Source organism: Phoenix dactylifera, chromosome 7 (genome assembly GCF_051530095.1).
Source record: "Phoenix dactylifera cultivar Ajwa chromosome 7, Ajwa_hap1_PhDact_Kaust_v1.1, whole genome shotgun sequence".
Lineage (NCBI taxonomy): Eukaryota > Viridiplantae > Streptophyta > Magnoliopsida > Arecales > Arecaceae > Phoenix > Phoenix dactylifera.
In genome coordinates, this window is record NC_143196.1 from 1588234 (window position 1) to 1615695 (window position 27462).

At 36.1% G+C, this 27462-nt stretch overlaps 2 protein-coding genes across 3 annotated transcripts; one reads left to right on the forward strand and one right to left on the reverse strand.

The window, feature by feature from the left end:
- Positions 1-1800: 1800 nt before the first annotated feature.
- DBR1 (debranching enzyme 1) lies at positions 1801-18292 on the reverse strand. Of its 2 annotated transcripts, XM_039127588.3 has the most exons (10): positions 18156-18292; positions 17864-17980; positions 12423-12580; positions 11151-11272; positions 10620-10813; positions 7524-7706; positions 7322-7440; positions 7092-7225; positions 6043-6132; positions 1801-2274 (listed from the first exon to the last, which is right to left on the reverse strand). In XM_039127588.3, the coding sequence occupies exons 1-10, from the start codon at positions 18159-18161 to the stop codon at positions 2180-2182; spliced, it is 1218 nt and encodes a 405-aa protein (XP_038983516.2). In that variant the 5' UTR covers positions 18162-18292; the 3' UTR covers positions 1801-2179. The 2 variants fall into 2 exon arrangements, with proteins under 2 accessions (XP_038983516.2, XP_038983517.2); XM_039127589.3 differs by lacking the exon at positions 12423-12580.
- Positions 18293-20942: 2650 nt separating this feature from the next.
- LOC103707620 (NAD(P)-linked oxidoreductase superfamily protein) lies at positions 20943-26126 on the forward strand. Its single transcript, XM_008792169.6, has 5 exons — positions 20943-21335; positions 21447-21675; positions 21852-22151; positions 23705-23833; positions 25791-26126. The coding sequence occupies exons 1-5, from the start codon at positions 21163-21165 to the stop codon at positions 25920-25922; spliced, it is 963 nt and encodes a 320-aa protein (XP_008790391.1). The 5' UTR covers positions 20943-21162; the 3' UTR covers positions 25923-26126.
- The last annotated feature ends 1336 nt before the right edge of the window (positions 26127-27462 follow it).

Genomic DNA, 27462 nt, shown 5'->3' on the forward strand with positions numbered 1-27462 from the left:
TTTTTAATTTGTTAGCCGCATTCACCACGGTTACGAGCGGTTGTTGTACTAAAATAAATAAATAAATAAATAAATTAAAAAAAAGGAACCCATTTGCTCTGTTCTGTGCTCCCAGCCCCCACGCACGATAATTGGTTAGCTAGCGTACGAGGCCTATCTGTCACCTATGTGACCTCTGTGTATTGTACCACTCTCAACTGCCACGGTGGATTGATGCTGTGAGTTGGCAATCGAGTGGCATTAGAAAGTCAGCGATCAAATAGCAGAGGACTAGCAGATTTCTAAGCCTAATATGTGACCAGAAAGATATTTTATATATATATATATATATATATATTTGTAGGTTTTTTGTGCTGCAAAATTTAAGATTAAGTCCAGCGTTAATCTAAGGCCTTCCTTCCCACCACATTATTGAGGTATTCGGAAACTTAGATCGCATTTGCATGATTGTCATCTTTTTTTTAAAAAATAAAAAATAAAAATAAAAATTTGCTTCTACTCTTTTAATACTTTGACAATAGAAATATATTTGATAGTCACTTTTATTTTTTTAAAAAAATAGGATATGTTTGGTAAGCTAGGTAGGAGATTCTTTTGCGATGCGTTTTCTACAGTAGAAGTTAGGCATGCAACCACTAACAATCATCAGGTGGAGGATATGTGAGATCACAAGGAGGTATGGTGTTAGGGTAGATGAGAGCCGGGTAGCCAAAAGAGAGGATGATGAAAAATGCAAGTGGGCTAGAAGTGACAAGTTAGTAGTTGCTGGAGGCCAAAGAGAGAAATGAGTTATGGGAGTCAAGACCAGATTTGATTTTGTAGCTCAAAAGTTATTCTTAGAAATAGTAGAAATAAAAAATTTTAGCTTCCATTTTTTTTCATTAATTATGAAAGCTATTTTAAAAAATAAAAATAGAAATAGAAAACCAAATGCCTTTCTTGCATCAGACTTTGTGTTTTTATTTTTAAAAATAAAAAATGGAAGAAAAAAAAATGATACCAAACAAAGCCTTGATCTGACCCTTTCCCTTCCTTCCTCTTCTATATGGCTTTCAACACAGACTACGTAAATAACAGACCATCTCAATTTGTTCTCAAAAGGTGCAGTTTCTATCTGTCAAATATCTTTGCTTTTTCTAATCTCTCACAATTCTGAATCTATCCCCTCAAAGTTCTTGGACGCAACCACTATGCCATCCTCATCCATATTGTCTTCATCCTTTGTGCAACTATAAAATGCAAGGATAGGGGATTTGCAAGAAGTAAGCCTATTAGAAGTGAGACTACTCTAACCAAATGAAGGTATGTGGATTATGATCCGTTCACCAACCTAGTTACTCTGCAATGGCCAATAGAACTAGATCTTCCATGCCACTTCACCTCTTCTACTGGTCTGGATCCTCTCTTACCATATCATTTCATTGTGTTAAAATATGCCACTGGCACAATTGCGCTATGCTTTCACCAGAAGATTCAAACCAAAGCTAATCTCCAGCCCATCTGTTGTCTCATATTACCTCAACGAAACAGTCAAACCATAGTTCCTGGATAGGCGTCTATAGCCATGGGACAAGGAGCAACAGAAGTGATACCGAGAGCTTCATAGTTCATTCTTCTATTACGCTTTTATCTGCCCTTGAGAACACAATTTGGAGCATTTTATTAAATATTATTGCATGCAATCTGGCCAGGGGTGAATCCTGCTAAATCCTCTGGCAAATATAGTCCTGCAGTTGGCAACTGCGGTATCAGATACAAAAATTCTGAAACAATTCTGCATGAACTGCTCACTGGACATGATTACCCTGAACGGTGACTCATGTTCTATATCACTGTCCATCAGCTGATTGCTCACATACGAAGCAGCCGTGCAAGTTATACAGAAATTAGATTTAAATGATGTGTTTTGGACTGTAAAGAGTAAAACAAGCATCTGTCCCGCTGCAGTTTAAGCATACTGGTCAGATCCGAGAAAGTCCATATTACATGAAGCAGCAGCCCAAGGCGCCGATGAACATGACAAATAGAAGAACAATTGTAGCAACCTATCAGCTACCTCTATCAAATTTCAGCTGTTTACCAATTTCTCTTGTATGCAGTTTGACACGAACAGGAGATAATCGCACGTTCTACTGCTAGCGCATGTCGGGAGGTTAGTCACGTGGAACTGCAAAGAATATTAAGTGTCTTCATCATCCACTTGTGCAAGCTCTTCAAGCTCATCCACATCATCCAAATCCACATACTCGCGATCGAATAACCCATCATTTACATCTGGAAAATTATCACAAAAATGTCCGCCATCAATCAGCAGATGTAAAAAGCCGCTGTCTTCTTTTGGGGGTAAGTTAGCATCAAGTCATTCCAAAATATGTAAATAAACAAACAGCAGCAGTGATAACATCATAAAAAATAACCACCGTAATCTGAGCACTAGGAGTAAAAAATATTTTTTAAAAAAATAATATTCAGTTTTCTCCTCTCACAACTAATATACAAATTCGAGCAGACAAGAATTCAGAAGTAGAACACAATGAAGTTATATGTAAGTTATAACAAAATAGGGCCCACAATGAAATTCCTTGAAAAAGAAAATAAAAAATAAGAGAGACTCACAAGACAACAAAAAGAAGTGAACAATTTCTATAGCACGTTATAGTTCTAGCATATACTACAGCCTGTAAAAATGTCAAGTTCTACCATCTGCCACAGCCAGAAGCCCAGGGGCAGCCATATAACACGACCAAGAGAACTGCGACCACTTGCTAATACCCTACTTCATCGCCTTGAATTGGCAACTAGCGCTACTCCATCTCTAGTTCTCCAGCATCCATTGCTTCTATAACATGCCAAATCCCCAGCTACACCATTGGGGACTACTGCTATGATTATTCCCAGGGGCAGAGCCCCTTTCTTCTATCCAACACTAAGTACAGTGCTAAGGAAAGGATTTACTTCCCACCACATATATTCAAGTACCCTTAAGCTTATTCTACCCTACTTTATCCCAACTACACAATTTACGTTCCCTTTTAGATATGACATTTCCCCTATATCCACTGCATATGACAAAACATCTTAATCGTTTACCAACTACTACTTCTCTCAGTGAAACATAATGATGTGAAACGGCACTCGAAGTAAATCGACTGCACTGGCCCAAAATCCAAAACAAACACCAAACACACAAAAAATGCAGAGAATTGTGAGAAGAAAATAATAATGGAAGAAAAAAAATGGAAAAGAAAAAGTAAATTTATTCAAAAGAAAATAAAAGCTGAAATAAAGAGTTCGCCTCTCCCCACAAAGAAGCCTCACATCTCTCCAAGATGCTTCACCTCACCAAAAAGAATTCTCTCCAAGTTTCTTCACGTAACCCTCTCCCCCTCTTTATAAAACCATAATCTCTCTCCCATTACAAGACAAAAATATCAATAACCCCCTCCAACTAAAAAACAAACTCAAACATATTAAGCCTAAAGCTCAACCTCACTAAAGTGGACTAGCACTAAAAGATAAACTATTCCAACTAGTACTGGAATATGAAACAATGATAAACTAGGATTAGAATCCTAGCACAAGTAGGATAAGCAATGAACTTCCAACACTCCCCCTCTTTGTGAAGTCCATGTCGTCAACATTGGACTTGTTGATGTTGTGAAATGCCACAATAGCCTTTGTCATTATTTGCACAGTAACAACAATATATAACAACTTGTCAATTCAACAATTGAATAGCAAAACTTTTTTATTGACTCAAACAATAATTCCTTCATTAGCTAGTACTCTTCAATGCGTAAGTCAAAGTCGATAATACCTGCAACACTTTCCCTCAGCATTGACTCTACAGTGATGATACCGAGATTCCTTTGAGCATCTAGCATAACCCAACGAACATCAATTTACCAGTTGTAATCGTTGCTCACTACAATATGAGCCTTTAACTGCACACCAGTGAAATCAGAAGAAAACTTTTGGCTATATTCACATACCTCCACTTGAGCAACTTCAAGTATCTGCATATAGTTGGCTTCTACATTTGAAATCAAATCCTCATGGATAGTCTTCTAGCAGCTTAAACTTTGCAGTAGCTTCAAAATCAATTGGTAAACTAAAATCTTGTCGAGTATCAAGGCACAATACGAATCATCTCTACCAAGTACATCTTGTTGCTTGATCTCTGAAACTACTTCAAAATTAGTTAGCTCTTCATCATCATGACTAACTAAATCTCCATAAGAAATATCAGTATCGTAGATAGCTTCGATACAAGACTCTTCTACATGATTTGATTTCTTCATATGAATTTCTATGACTGGATCAACTATAGCATCCTTTGACTCTTCCAAAGCAATTTTCAAATTAACGGATTCTTCTATCACAATCTCTTCTGAACTTGATATAACATCCACTTGATTAAGCTCCTCCTGCTCCAGATTCTCTTCTGGACTTGATTGATCCTTAAATTGATCAACTTCATTATACTCTAGAATTTCTTATATACTCGATACGGTCTCTAACTGATTAAGTTCTCCTTATTTCAGATCTTCATCTTGAAACCAATTTTGTTCCTCTTCCAGATTTTCAGGAAAGCTTGGAACCATAATCTGCTCTTCAAGTAATTTTTATTTGTGATGTCTCATTTTGCTAGAACTTGAATGGACGGTCGCAAGAATATCCCATGCTTTTTTTGGCTCCTGTATATTCTAAATTATGGAGATAAATTTTTTTTATCAACTGAAATTTGAATTATCCACATCACCTTCCTAAATTTCAGATTCCACTTTCTTCTCACAACCTCATTGCTAAGAATATCTGTTGGCATCGTTTCTGACTCATCCAAGATATCCCGCAAAATTATGATATTAAACCGATTAAGTAGGTTAGTTCGGGTAACTTGCTTATTAAACATATTAGGTTCAGGTTTCAAATTCTGACATATTTAATAAACAGGTCATGTTTAGGTTTGGGATTTGGGAGTTTCTAACCGACCTGTATCTAATCTGAACCACATATGACCGACATACATACATACCCCGACTTGTATCTAACCTGACCCGTATATATATAATACTAGATGACAGTTGTGACACAAAGCTAAATTATGATGCTTCTAAGAACATTTGGCCCCAAATATTTTCTATTAAAAAACAACAGATATCTCAAAGTGGAAATCAGCATTATTAATCATAATACAGGGCATTTGAATTGGCTAGAAACCAAAAACATGCATTTTTGGGGTCTTTTATCTATGCATCATGGTATGATATCATGTTACAGTTTAATCTATGGTTCAGAAACATCCAAACTAGCTAAAAATTTAATCTACCTATGTTTTACAATATTTATATCAAGATCAGCAAATAGAAATTGTAAGTTATAAGGTTCGCCGTCTCGGTACCAAACCCCATACCGGTGCTACACTAGTACTGTGCCGTTACGATAGGTAGTCTTTTCAATGTACCGAGTGTCGGTACATCTTCCGTACCGAGTACTGATACCAAACTGGTACGATAAGCCCTATACCGCCCGACTTGGGTCAGTATGGCGAACCATAGTAAATCATATGGTTGATGCTATATTTTTTGTTTTCTAACTGCATTGCCATCATTCATTTCCTGCTAACTTGATACATAAGCAAGAGACCTCGAAAATATTTTTTTAAATTTCTAAGTGTTCTATGAGTCATGATCATGACTGATGGTCTTGATTTTCAAACTAGGAGATCTTTAAGTGCTTCTGACTATGAACTATTTAGAGCCAAATGCTCTCAAAAGCATCCCAGCCACTCTCTCTCTCTCTTTATCTTTATATATATATGTGTGTGTGTGTGTATAAATAGAAATTCACTGTTTTTCATTAATCTCCAGTTATTTGGTGATTGTGCACATCCCCACATGCATACAGCACATGCTTGAGTATTTTATTTTATGTTTAGGCGACTCCATCAGGCAGTCACAAATGCAAACTTATAAATATATGGGAAAGAAATAAAAATAAAGATTAATCACAACTAACTATTTGAGTTAAATGAGTTGGTACTTGGTGTGTTGGCTTCAGCTGTAATATCAAGGAGATATGGGAGTTCCAGAAACTGTAGCAAAGACTCTGTCTGTGGGTTCCGGATATGACCTGCACGAAAAGGAAGATGGGAATGAAAAATGAAATAATGCACAGAACAAATAGCATCTTGATCGATTAACAATGGATGAAAACAACAATATATCGAAAATGTGTTAAATAATAATCATATATAAATGTTATGAAGTCTATATTTCTAAAAGCATCCAATCATAGAGGATTATCATAAACCATGTTGTGCATGGAAACCTCATATTGTATTTCTCACTCTTAGAGAATGATGATGACATTATGAAACCAAAGTTACCAAGTTCTTGTGATTATAATTGCATAAAAGTACTTCAGTTGATGTGGACAGACTTGAAGAAACAACAATACAATAGTTAACATTTTAATGAACTTGGTTGGGCTCTTAGCCTTCTCACTCCCCAAATGAAAAAATCCATAGATGATCAGCGCCTTAGTCAATTAAAAGCTTGTCAAGGACAGGCAAAGATATTACAAGGTCCAAATCTAGACAAAAATGTGTACCTCATGATGAATAAACAATAAAAATTCAACAACGTTACAGACTTCAGACTTGAAATAGATCAATTTATTCGACTCCAGACTGTATTATTCTATTTAAGGTTTAAATTCAAGGCAATGATTATAAGAAAAAAAACTATAATGAGAAGCCTACCAACTTCTGCTTTATCTTGACATGTTTGGACATCAGTATACATTTGATGACAATAACAAATAACAAAATCATCAAATTACTCCCAAAATGGAAACAGAAAAAACTGGCTGAGATTGATCAAAAGATAGACTATGCATCCAAATCAGAAGTGTCGATTACATACCCCAAAGAAGTAATAATGCAATAAAAGGAAAACTCTTTCAACCTGGAAAATCCAGCAGTCTAATTTATCTGCCTCATTTTCGAAAATTTATAAACATTTTATAACATAATATATCCATAAGATGGCACATGCACACAAGAGATAGTTAAGATCTTAATAAGTTACCACAATGCGAACGATTGGACAATGGTTGAGAAGGATCAAAGGATGGGACTGTTGGAACAAAATCAAAGGGCTTGGCTCCTCTAGCATTTAACTTATTTCTCACCCACTGCTGATAATCTTGCTTATCAAGACCCCTGCATAAAGCAGTTACATTAGCATCTTTCACACACCAATTAAAGATGAAGTGCTTGCAAAATTTGATAAAATGTAGATGGTACTGATGTGCCCACCCAAGCTGGACAGATTTGCGAGTCAAGGGGAAAATACTATTAAATTTTCGTGTTATTGCAAGCCATTCTTCGTCATACTGAACTTCATAAGGTCCTGGATCTGCTTCGATATCGACAATCTAAAGATTGAACAAGAAATACATTGAGTTAGCTATACAATGGATGTCATGGATTAAAATCTAGAAAATGAAACCTCAAATACCTGCAAAAATTTGCGCCCTCGGAGACATTTATCGAGCGCAAGGAATTTAGTCACAGGTCCATTCTCCCCATGCTGAATGATTGCCGGAAATTTACAATGAAGATGAGCAGAAAACCAGTAACGTGGTTGCAGTGCTTTTAGCAACTCTGCAGCAGGCACACTGCCCAGAGTTCCATCAAGGACCTTAGAACAGATATTAGACACTTGACATTTCAGGCATCAATTTGAAATCATGATTACTCTTAACCATAAGACATCATTAACGACAATAGAAATCTTTAATAAAACCATAAAGAGCAAAAAATAAAATAATTAAATACACGTGCTTGTATGGATACATATGCATGTTTATTTGCAAGAACACACATTTCTGACTGCTAGTGAGTGTTATTCACAGAAAGGAGTAAGAGTACCTGACACTAGAAACTCACAAGCTACAAAAGGCCAAGCAATAATCCACCAATACCACGATGCCATGATAATGGGTCAGTTATGGAGCATTATAAAAGACAGGCTGAGCAACAGCCTACCAACACCATCAGCTAAATGTAAACTCACAAACATTCCTGGCCTTGATCACTTGGGCAAGTAGAAAACTATTAGAAGAAAAGACAGAAATAAATCCAATTTACAACAAATTATTAATAAATGAAATGAAACAGATGAACAAAAAATGGAGGAAAAAAATGATGTTTTAGAGTCATCTTAGGAGAGGAAAAAGTAGTCTGCCTCCTGGTGAAGAGTTGGCATGGTACATGGGCTCGCAATTTGCATGCTGAGATACATCATTTGATTTCTCTTTTTTTATATATAGAGCACTGTTAACTGCTTTTAGTTTATATGCTTGTTCAATATTTAACAAATCTTTGGAAATCTAGAATATCACAAATCATTAGATCAAATTTTGCTGTTTAACATGTGCATTTGCATAGTTTTAATTAATTTGTCAGAGTAAGCTTACAAGTTACAATACATTGTTTAAATGAACAATGTAAATAAGCTTAAAACTTATGATGCAAAACTACAGATGTACATCTAACTATATTTACATTGAACAACATGCTTTACATGTCTTATTTGTAATGGCAGTGCTGTTGGAAGCCCACATACAGCTTCTGCCATAAGAAGCTTATCTCTTGCATTTTATCTCGAGTTCCAAACCTTGGGTTGTAACAATGATTTTTTTTATCATTACCATAACCTTGAGAGAAAAAAGAGGAGGTAAAATTCTAGATCATCTGGACTAAAAACAAAATTGCTGACAAGTATAATCAGGCATCTCAATGTGTCAAATTTGCATCAACTGCTTTGATAGACATAGATACAAGCAACATTAGCTGGCATGCTTGAAAGGGATGCACCCCTGTACTATGCTGGTCACTTATTAGCAGGGCATGTTCAGTAGATACAGAATCATACAACTTGGCACTTAAATCCTTGCATTATCTCCAAAACTGGTGCTGCCCTCACACAAACCCGTATAGAAATCTTTTGAATGTCGAATCAAATCAATCCTAAGACTTGTGGATGAAAGAAAACCCAAAATGTTCATAAATGGACCACCAAAGTAAAAATGCCACTATAAGAATATATTGTGAGGACCAAAGGATAAGCAAAACTCTCAAATTTAATGAACCTTGTGATGCAACAAGACAATCTATGGAAGATTATAAATCTTTGCTATATATACACCAACTAGTAGTTTGTGGTACTAACCCATACTTCCCCATACTAACCGTACCTAACATTCCAGGTACTGAAATGGTACCGAGGTTCCGTGTGGTATGTGAGATGAACCGGTCCATAACAATCCAAACTAAGCTAAACTGCCTCCCCATACCGTGCAGTACCAACCTACACCGTATGGTTTTCAATATTACCATGACTGGAGTGAGGAAAAGTTGTTGCGAGCTTGTCTCGCAATAGGGTGCGTGCAGTACCGAACTGGTTACATATTGCCCTTTTTGCAGACCTTGCCAACCACTAAAATAGCATATCTTTCAAATTCCAATCTTGATGGAGCTAATTTTAATTTGCTTACAAACATTGGTGTACAAGAGATATGCCTAAGCAAAGCTATTTAAATATATGAGGGAAACTTGAGCAATTCCTAGTGTGAACACAATGAACAAAATAATCCAATATCCTACACATTTCTACTCGCCTACATTATCCGAATCTCAAAATTTACCTTAAGACACATGCACATGACACTTGAGCATGGGTGTGGGTCCATAAGGAAATTCTCAAAGAATAAAAAGGATCAGACACTTCGAGACAGAAATGCACCTGAGATCATAGCCAAGTTCATGTAACATAGCTACAATAAAGGTGATTAAAATGCATGTGTTGAAAGCAAATGCCAAAAGACATAATGTGCCCCTCCACTTAAGATTATACAAACCAAAGCATGGAAGTTAAAATATTTAAAATATGACACGACTTATTGGTTTTCAATAATTCATACTTTAAAGGACTAGATAAAACCCCAAAATCAAGAAAATTATGCCATTATAAAACATTTAACTTGAAAGAGGATGTTCATGTCAAATAACAAAAACCTAGAGACAACACAATGATCTTGACTTATTATTCTGCTTTGGTTATTCATATTATAAGTTTTACTTCACAAGGCCTACACGTGAAAGAATATAAATATATCATTAAAATATAAAACTTATATGTTTCTTACTTCATATGCTTCCAAGAAATCATAAATGCACCAAATTTAATAAGTAAACTCTCCACCTGAGTATGTCTAACCTCAATAAACTTGTGACCAACTAGCATAAGATTGTTTTAATTTCAGCATAATACATGTTCATTCAATTTGCAACTTGCAACGCTCCACCATCAAAAAGGATTTCTAACTTTTATTCCCACCATCCAATATAAAAGGACAATGTATATGTTTCTGCATTCATATAATAAGACTACCTAGATCATAGCAGGTAGGAAATTCATAAAAACAATCAAAATATTGAGCATGACTATATGATAGATTTGAGAACTAGGTTAATCATCAATATTCTTCAGGAAATCACAAGCTTAACCAGATTTATGTATTTATGATAATGATAATGTGTGTGAAACTACCTCTTGTCTAAAGAAGGGTTTATGTCGAACAAGCTTCTCCCAATTTCCATACTCAGTGATACGAAGAGGCCAATCATGTGACATGAATATATCTATCTGGCCCTTAACTTCCTTGAGCTTCATCACATCATACTCCCGCACATGGTACACAGACCGAATATCATTCTCATCATATGGAGGCATCTCATAATGTCCTGGTAGGAACGTGTTTCAATAGCTCAGGCTAGTGAATTTCAATAGATAACTTGAATATTCAATTTAAGTATAGCATAAAATGATTAACACAAACTTCAGAAAAGGCACATAAGAATAAGATAACTATGTAAAAGGACATGTAGGAGCTGATATATCTCATTTGCAATGCAATATAGTTGACCCTACCAAAAGAAGAAATATGAAAACAGAACTTCAGCAATTAATTAGTCAGACTACTTTTATAATTTGGAAATAACAAAAAATAATGTTCAGGCAAAAATAAATGTTTCATGAAGAAGTAGACAACTAAAGCATGAACCCAAAATATAAACTTGCCTAAATGGTATTCCCTTGGCTTATAAATTCCTGAAAGCCCTCCAATTCGGATGTTGCCAAACTTAATCACTCCAGAATAGCCCAAGAAATATATGTTAGGTGCAGCCCATCCGCCATAATACCTAGCAATGGAACCAACATGGTACAGATATTTTCATTAGTACACAACTGAAAGTAGAAAACAAGATTCAAACAATACTAAAATAAACTCTATGCCATGTAATTTGGTTGGATCCTATGAATCCTTGTCACTATTAATATTTATCATCAATCATATTCTCCATCAGTGTAAGCTAATCTAAATCCTCCTTCAGAACTTCAATCCAGCTTCGCTTAATTTCTCCCATGCTCTTCTTTTCATGTGATCAACAATTATCAGCTTGTCATCTCAAGGTGCAGCACACCCATTTCAAGGTTGCAAATGACAATAACATAAAATGCAAATCTCCATCATTTTCTCCTCTATCCATATAACTCTTACACTTCTTTTAATGGTCTGCATAGAAGTCTACCATTCCTGGTTGCAGAACATTTACATTTTGGAATTTTCATCTACACAATGATGACATATGTGCATATACCCTCTTGATAAAATCCAACAACTACAAGATTCTCTGCCTTGCTGCTCTCTTTCAAGATCCTCCTATAAGTTTAGCACATCATGATCGCACAAAAATTTGATGCACAGAGCCATATTATCATCCACTATACTACAATTTTACAAAAAAATTATGAATCACCATCATCAGACCATCCTTCTCATGTAAGCTTGACTGCAGTACGATCCTGAGTTTTTTATTCCCATGTTAATGTTTGGATTAGCATGTCTATATCCCCAAGACACACTGTTAGCATTTTGAACCAACAGGCATCTTGAGAAGTTCGACCAAATTTCATGAGACAAGGATTGAGAACTGTTCCAATACAACCATATTTTCCTTGATTTTTTTGATAGTAAAAGGGATTATATAATGCTTTGCTTTTCAGAATTGGTTTTGCCGTTAAATTTTGTTTTCAGCATTTCTATAATTATAAAAAAATTTCAATTCTCAATGATTAACCTTTTGAGTCATAGAAACATTGCAGTAATGCACATCCAAATCCAATCCACAACTCAATCCTTTGGCATACAAATGATTCTAAAAAACCACCAAGCTTAATTAAAAATTTAGAAATAATGTATTAACATCAAAGAGTAATAATCTAGAGGCAGTATATAAGCTTCATGCTCATTGTTTTTAAAAGCCTTTTGTAACTGTAATAGAAACTCACAGCTCCCACAAATAATTGGATGCTTCATGATTCCCACCAATGAATATGGTTGGGTATGGAGCCACTGCTTGTCCAGAGTAGTACTTCCAAAATGAGTTCATATTACGATACTTTGGTTTGACATTTAAGCTTTCTAGATCATTCTCATTCCTAATAGCCTGCTTAAACAGAGAAAATGATATAACAAGAGATAAAGAAATCTTCAAAAAGGAATATTTTATAGAAAAGCCGGCAACATCATAAATTGGCTATAAAGAAGAGTAAGCTACAATTATTGTCACATAAATTAAAAATTGAACCAGCAACTTGAAAAATGTTCATTAATGTGATCTCGGCTTTCAATAATACTTAATGAAAAACATATTAGTATAGACTACCTATTAGCTGTACTTGTGTGTTTTACATGGGTCAAAAGACAGTATGTTTGTTGTAAGGTGTGGGAGAACAACAAAGATACCTAACCAAATTGAAAAGGAAAGCTTACTAGCACCTAGTTACCAATACCAAAAAAACATCTGCAATGGCACATTAAGAAATTATGACATACAGTATATGAAAGTGTAATAACCCAGGATGTCGCCCAAAAAGACTAGTTAGAAGGTAATATTTGGATTCCCTGGTCCTGTATAAGTATGCAAGATGTTGCATTAAACACACACCCACACAGGTCTTACACACTGCCCCGTTTTAAGCTCCGGTGTCCTTGCTAGACTAAAGGTTTAAATTCAGTCAAATTCAATCATAAACACCACGTCGGTCATGGTCATCCTAAAAAGGGCTTATGCTGCAATGTCCATTAGTCCACATAGCCCATAATCCAGATCCGCTCTAATACTATTTAAATCAACCCAAGACTTTACTCAAAAAGGCCAGATGGAAGGTATTATTTGGATTTTTTGGTCCTATATAAGTATTCAAAATCTTTCCAGCATACAACCAATGTGGGATTAGAGGACACTGCAGCATGGGCTCTTTTGAGGCTAACTATGGATCGATCATGGTATTTGTGATTAGATTTAATTGAATTTAGACCTCCTATTTTAGCGAGGACTCTATGGCTTAAATGAGGGGACTGTGTGAAGACTCATGGGGACATGTTTTTAGTCCCACATCCCTCATGTTATACAAGACCAAGGCGCGCCTTTTTGGTAAGATCCTAAGTTGTTACAAATGGTATCAAAACAAACCCAGCCATTAGCCTATGTGGACTAAGGAAAAACTACAACATGGGCCCTTTCGGGGCTAACCATAGGTCTACGGTGGCGTCTGTGATTGGATTTGACTGGATTTGAACCCTTGACATGGCAAAGATGCTAAATGGGGGGAGTGTGTGAGGGTTCGCATGGGTGTGTGCTTAATCCCACATTAGTCATTCACTAGGAGGATCTTGGATACTCATAACTTCTGGGTAGCCTTTTTTGGTGAGGTCTCGGATGGTTACAAAAAGTCTTCATAATGTTTCCAAAATTATAGTAGCTTTAGACATTCAAATTTAGGCCCTATTTGGATGTTGGTGCAAGTGCGTTGGAGGAAATATTGGGGGGTGATGAAGTAGGAAAGGAGAGAACCAGCTGATTGGAGAGTCTTTTGAAATTCAAAAATATCTAAAATTTAGGATAAGAAGATCACCTTTTTAATGGAATCTAGTATCTAAAATTTCAAGGATTGTTTGTTCTATGGTTTTCTTGTCAAGGATTGTTTGTTTTGTGGTTTCTCTTGATCCCATGATTTTCTACCCCCAATACTTCCCATTCTCACACCTTCTCACATGCCACCGTTAGATGGATAAGCTGCATGGTCACCCAAATAACCCCTTAATGTTTGAAAATTATCTAGTATTGTGGATTACTTTAATGGTCCATGTATCTGAACATGCTAATAAAGAAGCACATGCAATGCATCTAAGTGCTCGGAAACACAAATTACAACAACAAGGGACTCATGATGTATGAGGTCTTCAAGATGGAGGTTGGTCTAGCAAATGAAATGGTTTGCTTTCAGAAGCATCAAGAAGCAATTATGGATACATTAGGAAAAGGTTAAAAAATGAGTTAATTTCATCCAAGACCTAGGAAAATGGATAAGGATATTCTTAAGTTGAAATGACAAATGTTTTTGAGTTTTTCTTGTTATCATTGAAGATTCTAAGTTTCTAATAACCAACATATGCAAGGAATGGAGGATATCAAAAAAAATAAAAGGGCATTTCCCCATCAGGAATTTCGCATGGATACCAATTAAATGAATCATTTTGGTATGATTTATTTTTTTAAAAAAAATGAACTTAAAGCATTAGTTTATGTCCCCCATTCATTTCTTTCTCTTATAATAGTCTAATTTTCGATCCACGCACAGGCAATGCTAGGTTTAGGACCTAGCCAACCTGAGGTTCAAGCAAGGGTGCATAGAACTTATGCATGCTTGTTTGCAATGCACTAAATATATGCATACCTAAGATGAGAGGAGCGAACAAAAGCGAAAAAAGAAAAACATGTGTGGACTGTCAAATTTCATCTAGGATCTAGGCTTGGATACAAAGTTTCTATTTCACATATAATAGTAGAGAATCTCTTCAGGACAACAATAATTTTGATGCTTGATCATCTAACTAAACTCGAGCCCAATATATTAAGTTTCATGATACACAATGGCTACTTTATCTCAAAGGCCAAAGCTCATTAAAGGCATGAATATGACACCATAAGGAAAGCAACTATGCTCAAAGGCCAAAAAAAAGTCCTAAAGAGCAAGCCCAAGCATATAAGATGGGAGACGACTAATGAATTCATGAGACTACACCATAATCTTGGGTATCTTCCAATATGTTACGTGTGTACAATTACAAGTTTACAACATTATAAATCTAATTTATTTAGTATCATGAGAAAGACCAAATGGAACTGCATTTTTTAACTTTTTTGTACCTTTCAGATGAAAAAAGCTCCCTATATGAAAAGTTATCATTTTCCTCATTCATAAAGACACTTTCAAAGTCCCATGGCAGGCACATCTATTGTCTAAATTTTACTATTCAAGCAATATTTGCACCAATCTTAGAGGGTTGACATTAGGTAGATAGCCGGTAACAAAATATATTTAATCATTCCAAGAAGCGTTCTCAACTTAGAGCTTTGCTCTACCCTATATTTGACGATAAAGCTTTAGATAATCATGAATAAGAAATTCTCTGGTTAATTGCAGAAAGCCAGAAAACAGGCTTAATCCACAACCACAAGGGTGAACATCAGCTGAAAAATTAAGTTAAAACCAAAAAGAATTTAACAATAATGAGAACAACAGATGACCGAGTGTTTATTTCTGGAAAACAAATAATCTGTATCCTCTCCTTAATTATAAAACTCTAGAAATGACTAAAATAAGTCTAAAAACTACACTTTCTTATTAAAGATAATCACAGACTTTCTAAATTTAGTAAAAACTGCATTCCCATGGAATCCTACAAAGAAAGCCACTAAATGCCCAGCCTAGAAATAAAGTATAACATATATGAACTAAGAAATGCTAAAGAAATGGCACTAGAAAATAGTGCAAAAATTACACAAGAGTATAAAATATATACCTAGTCCCAACATACCAACACAAAGGCCCCTAAATCAAAAATTTATACAAACCCACCCCCTGCCTCAAAGGTATTGAAATTTAGGAGTAAGAATCAGCCAGAATAGCAAAACATGAACCTTTAAAAAAAATTAAATACTTGTATCTAAACTTAAACTATACCAAGTAATGGCCTATCAACTAGCTATTGAGAAACTATGATGTGTGATCTTGTTGTTTGTTGGGTTCTATGCAATCAATTTAAGTTTCCAAGCATTGGAAGCATTACTACTTTGAAAGAGAGTTCATCTTGAATCCTAGATATGAAGCATTAAATTAGTTGCAGTCACAATGAAGCTTGAACAGAGAAATTTGCAAAGTAGTATCTGTTCAAGGTCAAAATTACGATCCCAAACTTTAGCGATGGGATAATCAATATAAATTTCTTGCATTGATAGTCAACATGTTCTTTGAAGGAATCACTAGTCATGTTGTGGAACCCATTTCTATTTCTTCCTTTTCTTCTCTTTCTTGTAAGCACTAACTTTAAGCAACATACACCACAAAATTTTGTACTCAAGTCCTCATGTATTTTAGTGAGACCTCTAGCTTTCCAAATCCTTCTATTAGCCACATCGTCACATCACATAATCTATTAGGTAGTCAAGGATCAGAATATAGATGATCCAAATTTCAATCTGATGTGAGAATTGTGTCTGGAGTTTGGTACAATGTCTGCTCAAGATATTCAATCATTCTCTATTAAAATGAAACTTATAATCACAATCCACATTCATCACAATGTTGATGAAGCTCCCGTACCATGATGCCACCATAGAGAAGTCACTGTTGTAATGCAAACTCAATGCAAATCCAGTTAGAATTTAAACTCATAATTTTCAAAGTTTGATTGGACCAAAGTCCACATTAATGAAAAAGTGTGATTTATAGCAGTCTAGAGTGAAAAGAAAATCCTAAAATGCGTGCTTAACTGCTATTTTAGCAAGTTTCGTACAAATATTCCCTCTCATGCACCTTCCTCCTTTGCATAAAACAGACTTTAGTTCTGTTAAAAAAAATTATGATATCCAATTTAATCGACATCACCATGTAAGGTAGCTTATGCAATGTAGGTTGGCTGAAAGCGTGCAAGAGAATTTGCCCTATGGACTTTCCCCTTACATAGACTTCTTTTTTGTTTCTTTATTGACCAAACTAAGAACTTTTTTACTTTATTACCTTAATAAATTAGCCAGTAATTTTAATTGAGGGCTACAAGAGTATGCTTCTTCCTAATATGAGTTGAGACAGGGATGTTCTGGATACTGCAGAAAAAACAAAGGAAACAATGTTCTTCTTCCTTCAACAATCTCCAGTGCTTCATTCTGCCTAGTTCAAGCTTACGACCCTATTTTCTCTACAATGGTCTAAATATATTTCCAGTCACTTCACATCCTCTTCACCTAGCACCTTGATAAATACACCGAGTGGGTCATAGTTTAGTGAGGTATCATCCTTCACCTAGCCTACCGATCTTTATACAAAAACCAGAAACCTGGCATTGCAAAGAAAAGTTTGCCTAACGATAACTCCCTCATCTATCAAATCGCTAGTCAGCCCTATTTTGCATGACTATACAACAAAATAACATATTCATACATAGCAGGCACCTTACCACAACAATTAGTTTCGCACTACAAAGTTAACTGAAAAACTAGTATGAAGAGTAATCTCCGTTATATAAACATAAATGTAACTGAAATTCTGATCTTAGGTACTTAAATTAACTCCTCCAAACATCAATATTACAAATTTCGAGCAGTTTGTGCATGCAGATAGACGACCCAAAGCACTGAAAGCCAAAGATGTAAGTAAACGGATACCTGGAAGTCCCCGCAGCACAAGAGGAGGTCGATCTTGGTGTTCTCCACTTCCTCCAGGTGCTTGACCGTCGCATAGACCGTATCGAGTTCTCCATGCATGCAGCCCTCGACCGCTATCTGAACTCAAGCAAATCCAAAACAACAGAAGGATGAAACCCTCATGTTTAATCGCATGAATATTGACAGAATCGGCGTGCGAAAGCACGGATTTAAGGTCTTCGATTCACTGGCGCTTGGTGGATCAATTAAAAGATAGAACAGTAGAGCTAGCAATCAAGCGATCGATTCTTACCTTCATCGTATCTTCGGAGCGACGCCGCTGAAGAGATCGGCCACCGGGAGGCAAGAAGAAGACCTAGATGTGGGCCTTTTAAGGCGGTAAGCCGGTAAGGGCGCGCCACTGCTGTGGCAGAGGGCTTTATCGGTACTTCGTACAGGCGGAGGCAAGAGTGTTAGCGGATCGGGCAGGCCCAGAACCGACCCGTCTTATATCTGATGTGGATCTGACTCGGTGGTTGCTAAAGACTCGTTTGGCTCGTGAAAGAATTTTTCCTCACTATATTTTTTTTTGAAAAGATATTTTTTAAAAATATGACATTTGAAAAAATATATAGTTGAGCATTTAGTTTTCTAGAAAAATTGTATGGTATACCTATTATACCTTAATAAAAAAAATTATTCATAAATTTTAATAGCTTAAAAATACTTTTGAAAAGCAAAAGACTCCAAATTCTAACGGATGGAAAAGTAGGTTTTTCATTTTTATCGTAATATTTTTTTCTTATTAAACATAAAAATTTGATTTCTACATAAATGCTATTTTGTCATCTTTATTTTTTAAAAACTCCAACAAAATAAAAAATATTTTTATTTTTTATTGATTTTTTTCATCTTTCTTTACGAACCAAAGGAGTCTTGTGTTAGTACTGCCTCCTATTTTAGAGTTGAGATGCATTGGGTTGAGTACTTCAGCTAGAAGCTATCTATTTGGCAACCTAGCTGAGGGACTTTGATTTTGTATTTGTTACTTTCAGATCAAGCTAGGAGTTATCTATTCGTGGCTCATCTAGCTATTTATTAGAACTGCCTCCTATATAATCCAGCAAGCTTGCCGATTTAAATTTTATAATAAATTTATCATTTATCATTATATTTCATAGTTACTTTATTTTTGTTGATTTGATTATTTTAAATCACTTGATGGATTTTCTATTGTCTTTCTTAAGGCTAACCCCCAACCAATGCCAACTCTATACATCTCCAAACCCTAACCTTTCATCCTTATTCCTTGACCTAATTCCCCATGCATCCAACTGGCCTACTTAGTTATCAAACTAGACCACCATTTCATCTTTATGAAACTCTAACCTTAAATGATTCAATTCCTAGCTACCCTAATTAATCCCCAAAACCTCAAACCCGTCTATGCGCTCATGCATGCATCAATTCATTCCTCACACGCATACATAGTCTAATTCACACTCACAATCATTATTTACCGTAACCAATTATCCCCATAATTTATCCCACATATGCTCACCACGACACACTGACACCCGTTTATGCACCCACTCATGCACCCATTAATTTTCTGGTGTATACGTAGAAAACCAGTAGATAAGCTAAGTGCAAAGGAAGTGAGCTTTTTTAGTGCTAACTATGTTCTTGCATGGCAAGAACTTGAAATTCCATCGTGGAATTTTGATTTTTCACCCTCATGGAAATTATGTAGTTCTATTTGGCGTTTAATGTCCTTCCATGAGATTACATCCACACATTAATGTAAGAAAAGTTTTGTAGAGTATCTAGAAATGCTTTCTCTCTCTAAATATAGCTATATAGCCATCAGCATTTGAGTAAGAGTTTAGCATTTAGGGTGAGAGTGGAGCACCCTAAATGTTCATAGTTTTTTGCTATATATCTCTAATTTGTATATTTACATTGTATTATTGTGAGATATTTAAAAATATATATAATAAATTATGAAATACCCTTTTGGAAGGAATACATATTTTTCTACCAAATAGTTGAAGTTTCTGACCATGCTAATCCTGACTCAATATAAAGCTGGCACAATATTATTAGCATATGATGCATGTTGTCGGTCGTATATATTCATGCACATTTTTTTATTAGCATGCATCATACTCGTTATGATATGGCACAGTATTGTTAACTGTCAATATAGCATCAAAACTATAATTTCAATATTCTTTCTTGCCAATGATTCTTTGTATATTGACCATTCGGATCAATTAAAAGAATATTATGACAACCATAGTAAAGTGTTTATGTAAATATTTACATTGGCTTATAAATGATTGCTTGTCCAAGTTGAAAGTCCCTTTTTTATTACTCTTTATACTAATATTATAACTTCATACAAGGATTATCCAATCTTTCTCGGTACCAATCACAATACAACTATAACATATTTTTTAGTGTGGGGCATGTGTGGCATTGATCATAGTTACTCATTTCTCGACAAGGTAAATAATGTCATGAAATAGATTGATTAGAGCTAATCTAGTGTAATTATTTGCATTTTTTTTTCCCTCCTTCTTAGAGTTACAAAGAGCCCATACCGGATGAGGCAATTCTAGTAGTCTTAGAGTGCAGAAGTTTGAGAACCAAGATTATGAGAATTAGCAACCATAATAAAATAAATTTAAGGATATAAACCTTAACAGATTCTATTAAGAAAGAAAAACTTAAAGATTCATTTTGTAGCCTACGTAATAATACCATCCAATAGCTAATCTCACATGAACTAGTTTTCTGTCTATTCTCTTTGATAGGATTTTGTGCAGTATGAACAAAAATCTACAGTATTGATCATTTATAATATTTGAACTATATAGGGTTGCAAGTAGGTTGAATTGGATCGAAGATAAGTAGAATTCAAATTCAATTCATATTTGAATTGGATTAAAAATATTAATCGAAATTTAGCCCAATTCCATTCGAATTGGATTATAATCGGATTTTTCCGGATCCAACACTCCTAACAGTAGCCTAGATATCTCCGTTTTCTGAAAAAAAATAAAATTTATTGACGGCGATCTCTTGTTTGGGCCCCACCCGGCGGAAGGGAATCCACGGTGTGGCGGCGACGTTACCTCTTCTCTCCGCTCCTCGCCGCGCCTCGCCTCGCGCGACCCCACCGCTCTGTATCCTCTCCGGGCCCCACCCCCTGCTCCACGGCCCGGACGCGGGACGATAATAGAGGCCCATCTTGAGCTCCTCATTCTCTTCTCTTCACCTCCTCCCAGACCCAAACCCTAAGGAATCCATCGGCCATGGCAACGACATTGGAACGGAGAGAGCTCGGTAACACCGGCCTCAAGGTCAGCTGCATCGGCTTCGGCGCCTCCCCTCTCGGCAACGTCTTCGGCCACGTCTCTACTGGCGACGCCCTCGCCGCCGTCGGCGACGCCCTCCGCCTCGGCATCAACTTCTTCGACACCTCCCCGTCCGTCCCTCCTTCCTCTACTTCTCCTCTAAAACCCTGCAAAGCTCCCGCCTTTCCCTGATTTTTCCATCAAAGGTCGCGCCTTTTCCTCATCTTCGATCTCTTTCTTAGGTATTACGGGGGGACGGTCTCGGAGACGGTGCTGGGGAACTGCCTGAAGGAGCTCGGGGTGCGCCGGGACGAGATCGTCGTCTCCACCAAGTGCGGCCGGTACATCGATGGATTTGATTTCAGCGCCGAGAGGGTGACGAGGAGCATTGATGAGAGCCTCGCGAGATTGAAGATGGACTACGTCGACATCCTCCATTGTCACGATATCGAGTTCGGCTCCCTCGATCAGGTCCCGTTTGGCGATTTCTGTCCACTTTTTAGTAAAAGGGCTCAACATTACTTCAGTAACTTATCGTGGAACCTGTGAACATTCTTAGAAGAACATGAAGTTGTTTGCTTTATGAAGTCTTTACATGCTTTATGGTGAAATCATGAATGTTTTTTTCTTTTCTTTTCTTCCTACAGATTGTGAATGAGACTATTCCTGCGCTTCAAAAGTTAAAAGAGACAGGGAAGATTCGATTTATTGGAATAACGGCCCTCCCTCTGGGGATTTTCACGTATGTGCTCGATAGGGTACCACCTGGTTCAGTAGATGTGATTCTTTCGTATTGCCATTACAGCATCAATGATTCAACCCTTGTAGATTTGCTCCCCTATTTGAAGGGCAAGGGAGTTGGGGTGATTAGTGCTTCGCCACTCGCAATGGGCCTTCTCACAGAGAATGGTCCACCAGAGTGGCATCCTGCATCTCCAGAGCTCAAGGTAAATTCTTTTTCTTCTCCATCTTCTTCTTGATATACCTTATAATTGAATTGTGAAGCATCCATATAGAGTTTTAATGGGTCATTAGCACATAATATTCCTTAAGATATATCATATGGTTTGATGGAAGATAATGAATACAACAAGTATGTTTTTGTAGTTTCATCATTTCATGAGATCAGTTGATAAGCGTGAAAGTAATGATCTTGTGGAAGTATGGACAATGGATCTGATAATAAAGTGTTAAGGTGGTAAATCTGGATTGTCCCAAGTAAGGATAAAGCTATGAAGTATCAGCAGGTTAAATTCTAAAATAAGTGATGATGTATTGAGAGGGAATCCACCAGACAAAACCTCAACCAAACTTGGCAGAATCAAGATTGGGCATGCCAGGACTTGATAAAAACACAAATCTTTGTGGTAAGATATTCGTTTCTGTCAAGACTTTATTTCTGGATGTAAAAAGGGTGAGATAGACAGAAGTATTGATTGTTCAATGGGGCAGTGGAGAATTATTTACAGTTTCTGACCAAAGTTTTCTGTCTGTAAGCCTTCATATTACCTTGAAACACTTTTACACTGTAGTGATGGTTGCATGCTGTTATTTATGTAAATGGTCTTCAACTTGGTTAGAACTTACCTTTTACATGACTCTATTCTAAACCAAAAACTTTTACAAGATCTTGTAATCTAACAACTCAATTTTTCTAGGTTGTGCTATTCTGCTATTTGATAAGAAAGATTCAGATAACAAATAAACCTGTCATAATGAAGCAATCAAGAAATAGGTGTCCCTGTTTTGACAATGTATGCCTGAATCGATTTCTGAAGAAGAAAAGCCGTATGCTTATTGTGAAAATTATTCAGTTGCAGTCAGGAGTTTAATTCTTGCAGTCTTTGATTCTTAGTGTTGAACCATCCACTAGAGTACCTATTATAGGTCTTCTTGTGTCTCTAGAAGATGCTTGGCGCCTGCCAAGATGAGGTGTGCATCAATTTAGAAATCAGATACATATGATTGTTTATTATTCTATCCATTTTATTCTGTATTATTTTTTAGAAATAACAAATAAACATTATGCATGCCTTACTATAGATAATTATTACAGCCTTGGAGTCCTAATAAAAATACTCTTTGGTTTTCCCCCTTTTGTTTCTCGGTCTTTTTAGAAATTTGTTTAGTAGGTGCTCTGCCTCCAAAAGGATTAGAAATTTAGAATCCAATACACCCCTTCAAAATTTGGGTGTCTTATCATTGGACCGCCCAGATCTTGAGACTTATCATTCTAAAAGCAAATGTTTGCTTGAAGCGTGAAATAATGAGAAATTGTGGGACCAATGACTCGGAAGACTCACATCTTCTTAGAATGTACTGTCGATATTCTTGTCTTTTATAATATCATATATTAAATTAATTTTGATAACTTGGTTTGTTCACCTGAAAAATATAAAAATTCAAACTCACATATCATACCGATGTCAAGCATTTAGTGCGTGCTTTTGCTCATTCATATATGCTGCTAGGCACATAATTATATTTGCTACATTTTCAGTCTGCATGTGGAGCTGCAGCAGCTCATTGTAAGGAAAAGGGAAAAAACATTTCAAAGGTAGCTCTACAGTACAGCTTGACAAATAAAGAGATCTCAGCTGTGCTTGTTGGCATGAACTCTCCCAGACAGGTATTTAATCATTTTACACATTAACTTCCACCATTTTACTAGCAAATACAAACTGTATATATTCACTCGTTTAAGAACTGTAACTATCATGTCATGCGCTTGGTGCCTTAAAACAAATTGCATGCAGATAAATATCTGTCAAAGTTCTCTTTAATGCGAACACACCTCAAAGTATATTGTCTTCCTCTTTGTAATCATATAGAAGGATCAGGAAGAACAAGCTCCAGTAAGATAATGATACATGTATTCATCTTGAACCTAATCTTCTTCATCCTGACTTTTCCTTTAGTGCCGACCTTGAACATCTCGAAATCTGCTAAAATCCCCTTATTCATCAAAAACTGTTATATGATTGGATGTTTTTTCAATCCTAGGTTCTTTTTATGAAATCTTGTAGTAACATCTTAAGCGCTCATATTTAAGTTACCAAGCCTTCTCATTCATAATACTCAACAGCACTGATTTTGCTCCCATTAAATTTTTTACTAGCTAACTGCTTTCTTTTTTTATCTTTCCATTTAAAAGATCGATTTCTCATTGTTGTGTTCACCTCAATAGGGTTTTCTTGTAGTTTCTTAGTAGCAATTGTAATTATCATTGTTTTAATATTTTTCTTTTGGTGGCTAATTCCCAGTTAGTACCTTGCTATTGCAGTTTCTGGCTGTTCCATTATTTTAAGTTGTGCTGAGCCACTTTTTTAATGTTATACTGTACAAGCAACCAAGAGAATTCTGGCTATTTTCGCAGTTGGCACTTCTTCTCAAAATGCAAATTAGCTGTGCTAGTCAGTGAGATGCTTTTTGAGTTCTATATTTTCAACGAATTCTTGAACCTACTTGGTCATCTATATGCCACCCCAAAGTGGCTGCTTTTTTTTTTATATAAAATAATTTTATTATTATGCAAAATGTGCTTGGTATTTTGGCAACAATACAACCATGTAGAATCAGATATTCTGGATACTAAATATTTATGCTGTAGATTTTAGTCTGGCCCTTGTTTTAGGTTCCACTCTCTTGTATGGTCAAGGTTTGGGTCTGGATGGACCGGTAGAAATTTATCCCAATTTCTCAGTAATCTACTGTCAATTTACATTTCCTTGCTAAACCATCCAATCCACCTTTGTCTAGCTAGTGACATGTTGCCATAATTGTGGAGGAAAAGAAGCAACACATAACCAGATAAGGATGTGTGCGTGTGGGGAGGGGGGCGGTGTTGCTGCACAAAATTTTGATTCAGGACATCTTGTTTGCCTGAACTTCCATTGAGGTTCAGCGTAATTGGGCTTAGCTATTTGACAGTTTGCCCAAAAACTTTCGCGGCAGTTGCAATATTTTTTTACAGATTTTTTTGGCAAAAGTAATCATTCTATAAAGGCTACTATAGGTAACTGTTCTGTAGCAGCTATTAGTTCTTGACCACCATGCAGTTTAAGAGTTTAGGAAACTTGAAGGTGATCTTGAGAATCACTAAAATCCAGTAACATCTATACACTAAATGACATAAATGTGGCAGCATATCACATATTTCTCAAAAAGGTTTAGTTTGATGGCTTCATGGTGGCTGCAGGGAGTGGCAAACCTATATTTTCATAGGCTTGGCATTCACCACATTTCTTCAAAGATAAATTGATTATCCACATCGAGACTAAATAACTGAAGTTCCAGATTATTGCCTGAGTGATCAGATGAGCTTATTGTCCTTGCATTGAGGAACTGTTTTTCCATTGTAAACCTAATTCTAAATTAATCTATTAGATTTGCTTATTAGGTTTAGCTAATTTCCTTATGATCACCCCAGAAAACACACTTCAATTCCAGATGCGAGTAGTATCACATTGCACGCAGCATTTATGTTCTAGTGGTACATGCCAAATATGGAGATGAGCATCATTTTGATCACATAATGCAGGTTACAAAAATAACATATCAACTGAAAGCATATGCATGATATGCAGGTCGAGGAGAATGTAGCTGCTGCTCTAGAATTATTGCATGAGGGGCTGGATGAAGACCTTTTGGGAGAGGTCTCAGCTGTTCTGGAGCCCGTCAAAAACCAGACCTGGCCTAGTGGCATTCAGCAAAGATGATGCCTACCAAATATTTAGTGTTATGATGCCAGTATTCTCTGCTTTTTTTTTTTTGAGGCATGAGAGCCTACGCTACTTTGAATTGCTGGCTGCATGGATCTTGTTCTAGTTTTGCTATTAAAGAAAGGGATTTTTTGCATGTATAACCCTGCTAAAATGTGAGAACTCATGGTCTGGCATGGTGAAAATAAGTATCTAGCGTTATGATGCCTGTCTTCTCTGCGATGTTTTTTGAGGCATGAAAGCCTATGCAACTTTGAATTGCTTGCTGCGTCGATCTTGTTCTAATTTGCTGCTGAAGAAAGGGAACTTTGCATATATAACCCTGCTAAAACGTGAGAACTCATGGTCTGGCATGGTGAAACAAGGCTGACCGAAACGAAACTTCTCGAACCAGGCTCTTGGAAGGAATAAAGGTGTTAGGGAGAAAAAACCTGTCCTAAGAAAAAATATAACTCCAACTGTATACTTAACTTAATAGGGTGAGGTAAAGCTATCTCAGCTCGACTGTCATTTTGAAAGCCGAGTCTTCGAGAGGTCTACCGTCTACGAAGTGAGGCTTTCCAAGCCGAACGAAACGAGGACTTTCCATTTCAAACTTGTAACCAAGCATCCAGCCGCAACTTGTGTTCTTAGGTAATTATATAGAGATTCTGTAATTGCTTGCAAAATTTTTAAATGACATAAAATGTGCAAATCTTTTGATATTCTGGTAAGCACACGGTAGCATGAAGTTAACATCATGGGGTTAGAGTTAATATTAGAGAATTTTGGTGATGCATTACAACTACGAGAGAACATGGTGATAATGCCATAAATAAATATTAGAGTAAGTTATAAAAAATCTTCTTAAGATTAAAGATAAATTATACTTATATCCAATAGTACGAAAAATTTATATTTTATCTTCTAAAATTTATTTTTATTTAATATTTTAATCTATAATTTAACTTTTAATAAGATCCAAACATCATGTCATTTTTTTAAAAAATGGCCAAAATAACTTTATAATAATCATTATGAGGTTTATATTTATTACAATTATACTCAATATTTTGTAAAAGCTACACTTGCACCCAATTAAATTGACAATATTAGTGAAACTGTTTATCTATCGTAAAAAAGCAAAATTAGAAAATAAGGCTCTTCTTTCACTTTCTGACTTTCAGATCTTTTTAAAGTCTTTCATCTTCAAGAGTCTTCTTTTCTTCAAGATTGAGCAGTTATGATTTCTTTCTCGCTTCACCATTCAACCACGAGCGTCCCTTTCCAACGAGCGACCGGCGACAAGCTTCCTTCTCAATCGGCATCTGACGATGAGCGTCCTTTCCGACCAACATCCAACAATGAGCATCATTTTCGACCAGATTTTATTCTCAATTGCACGTCCATCACGTTATAGAGATTGAGGATGCCAGTGAATTATTTTCTAATTCTAAGTTCTACTTGTCCAATATTGTAGACATGATTCCTTAACATTATTGCTGTGGACGACCTATGTCTATATATGAAACTATGATATCTTTGGCACCCGTTATCA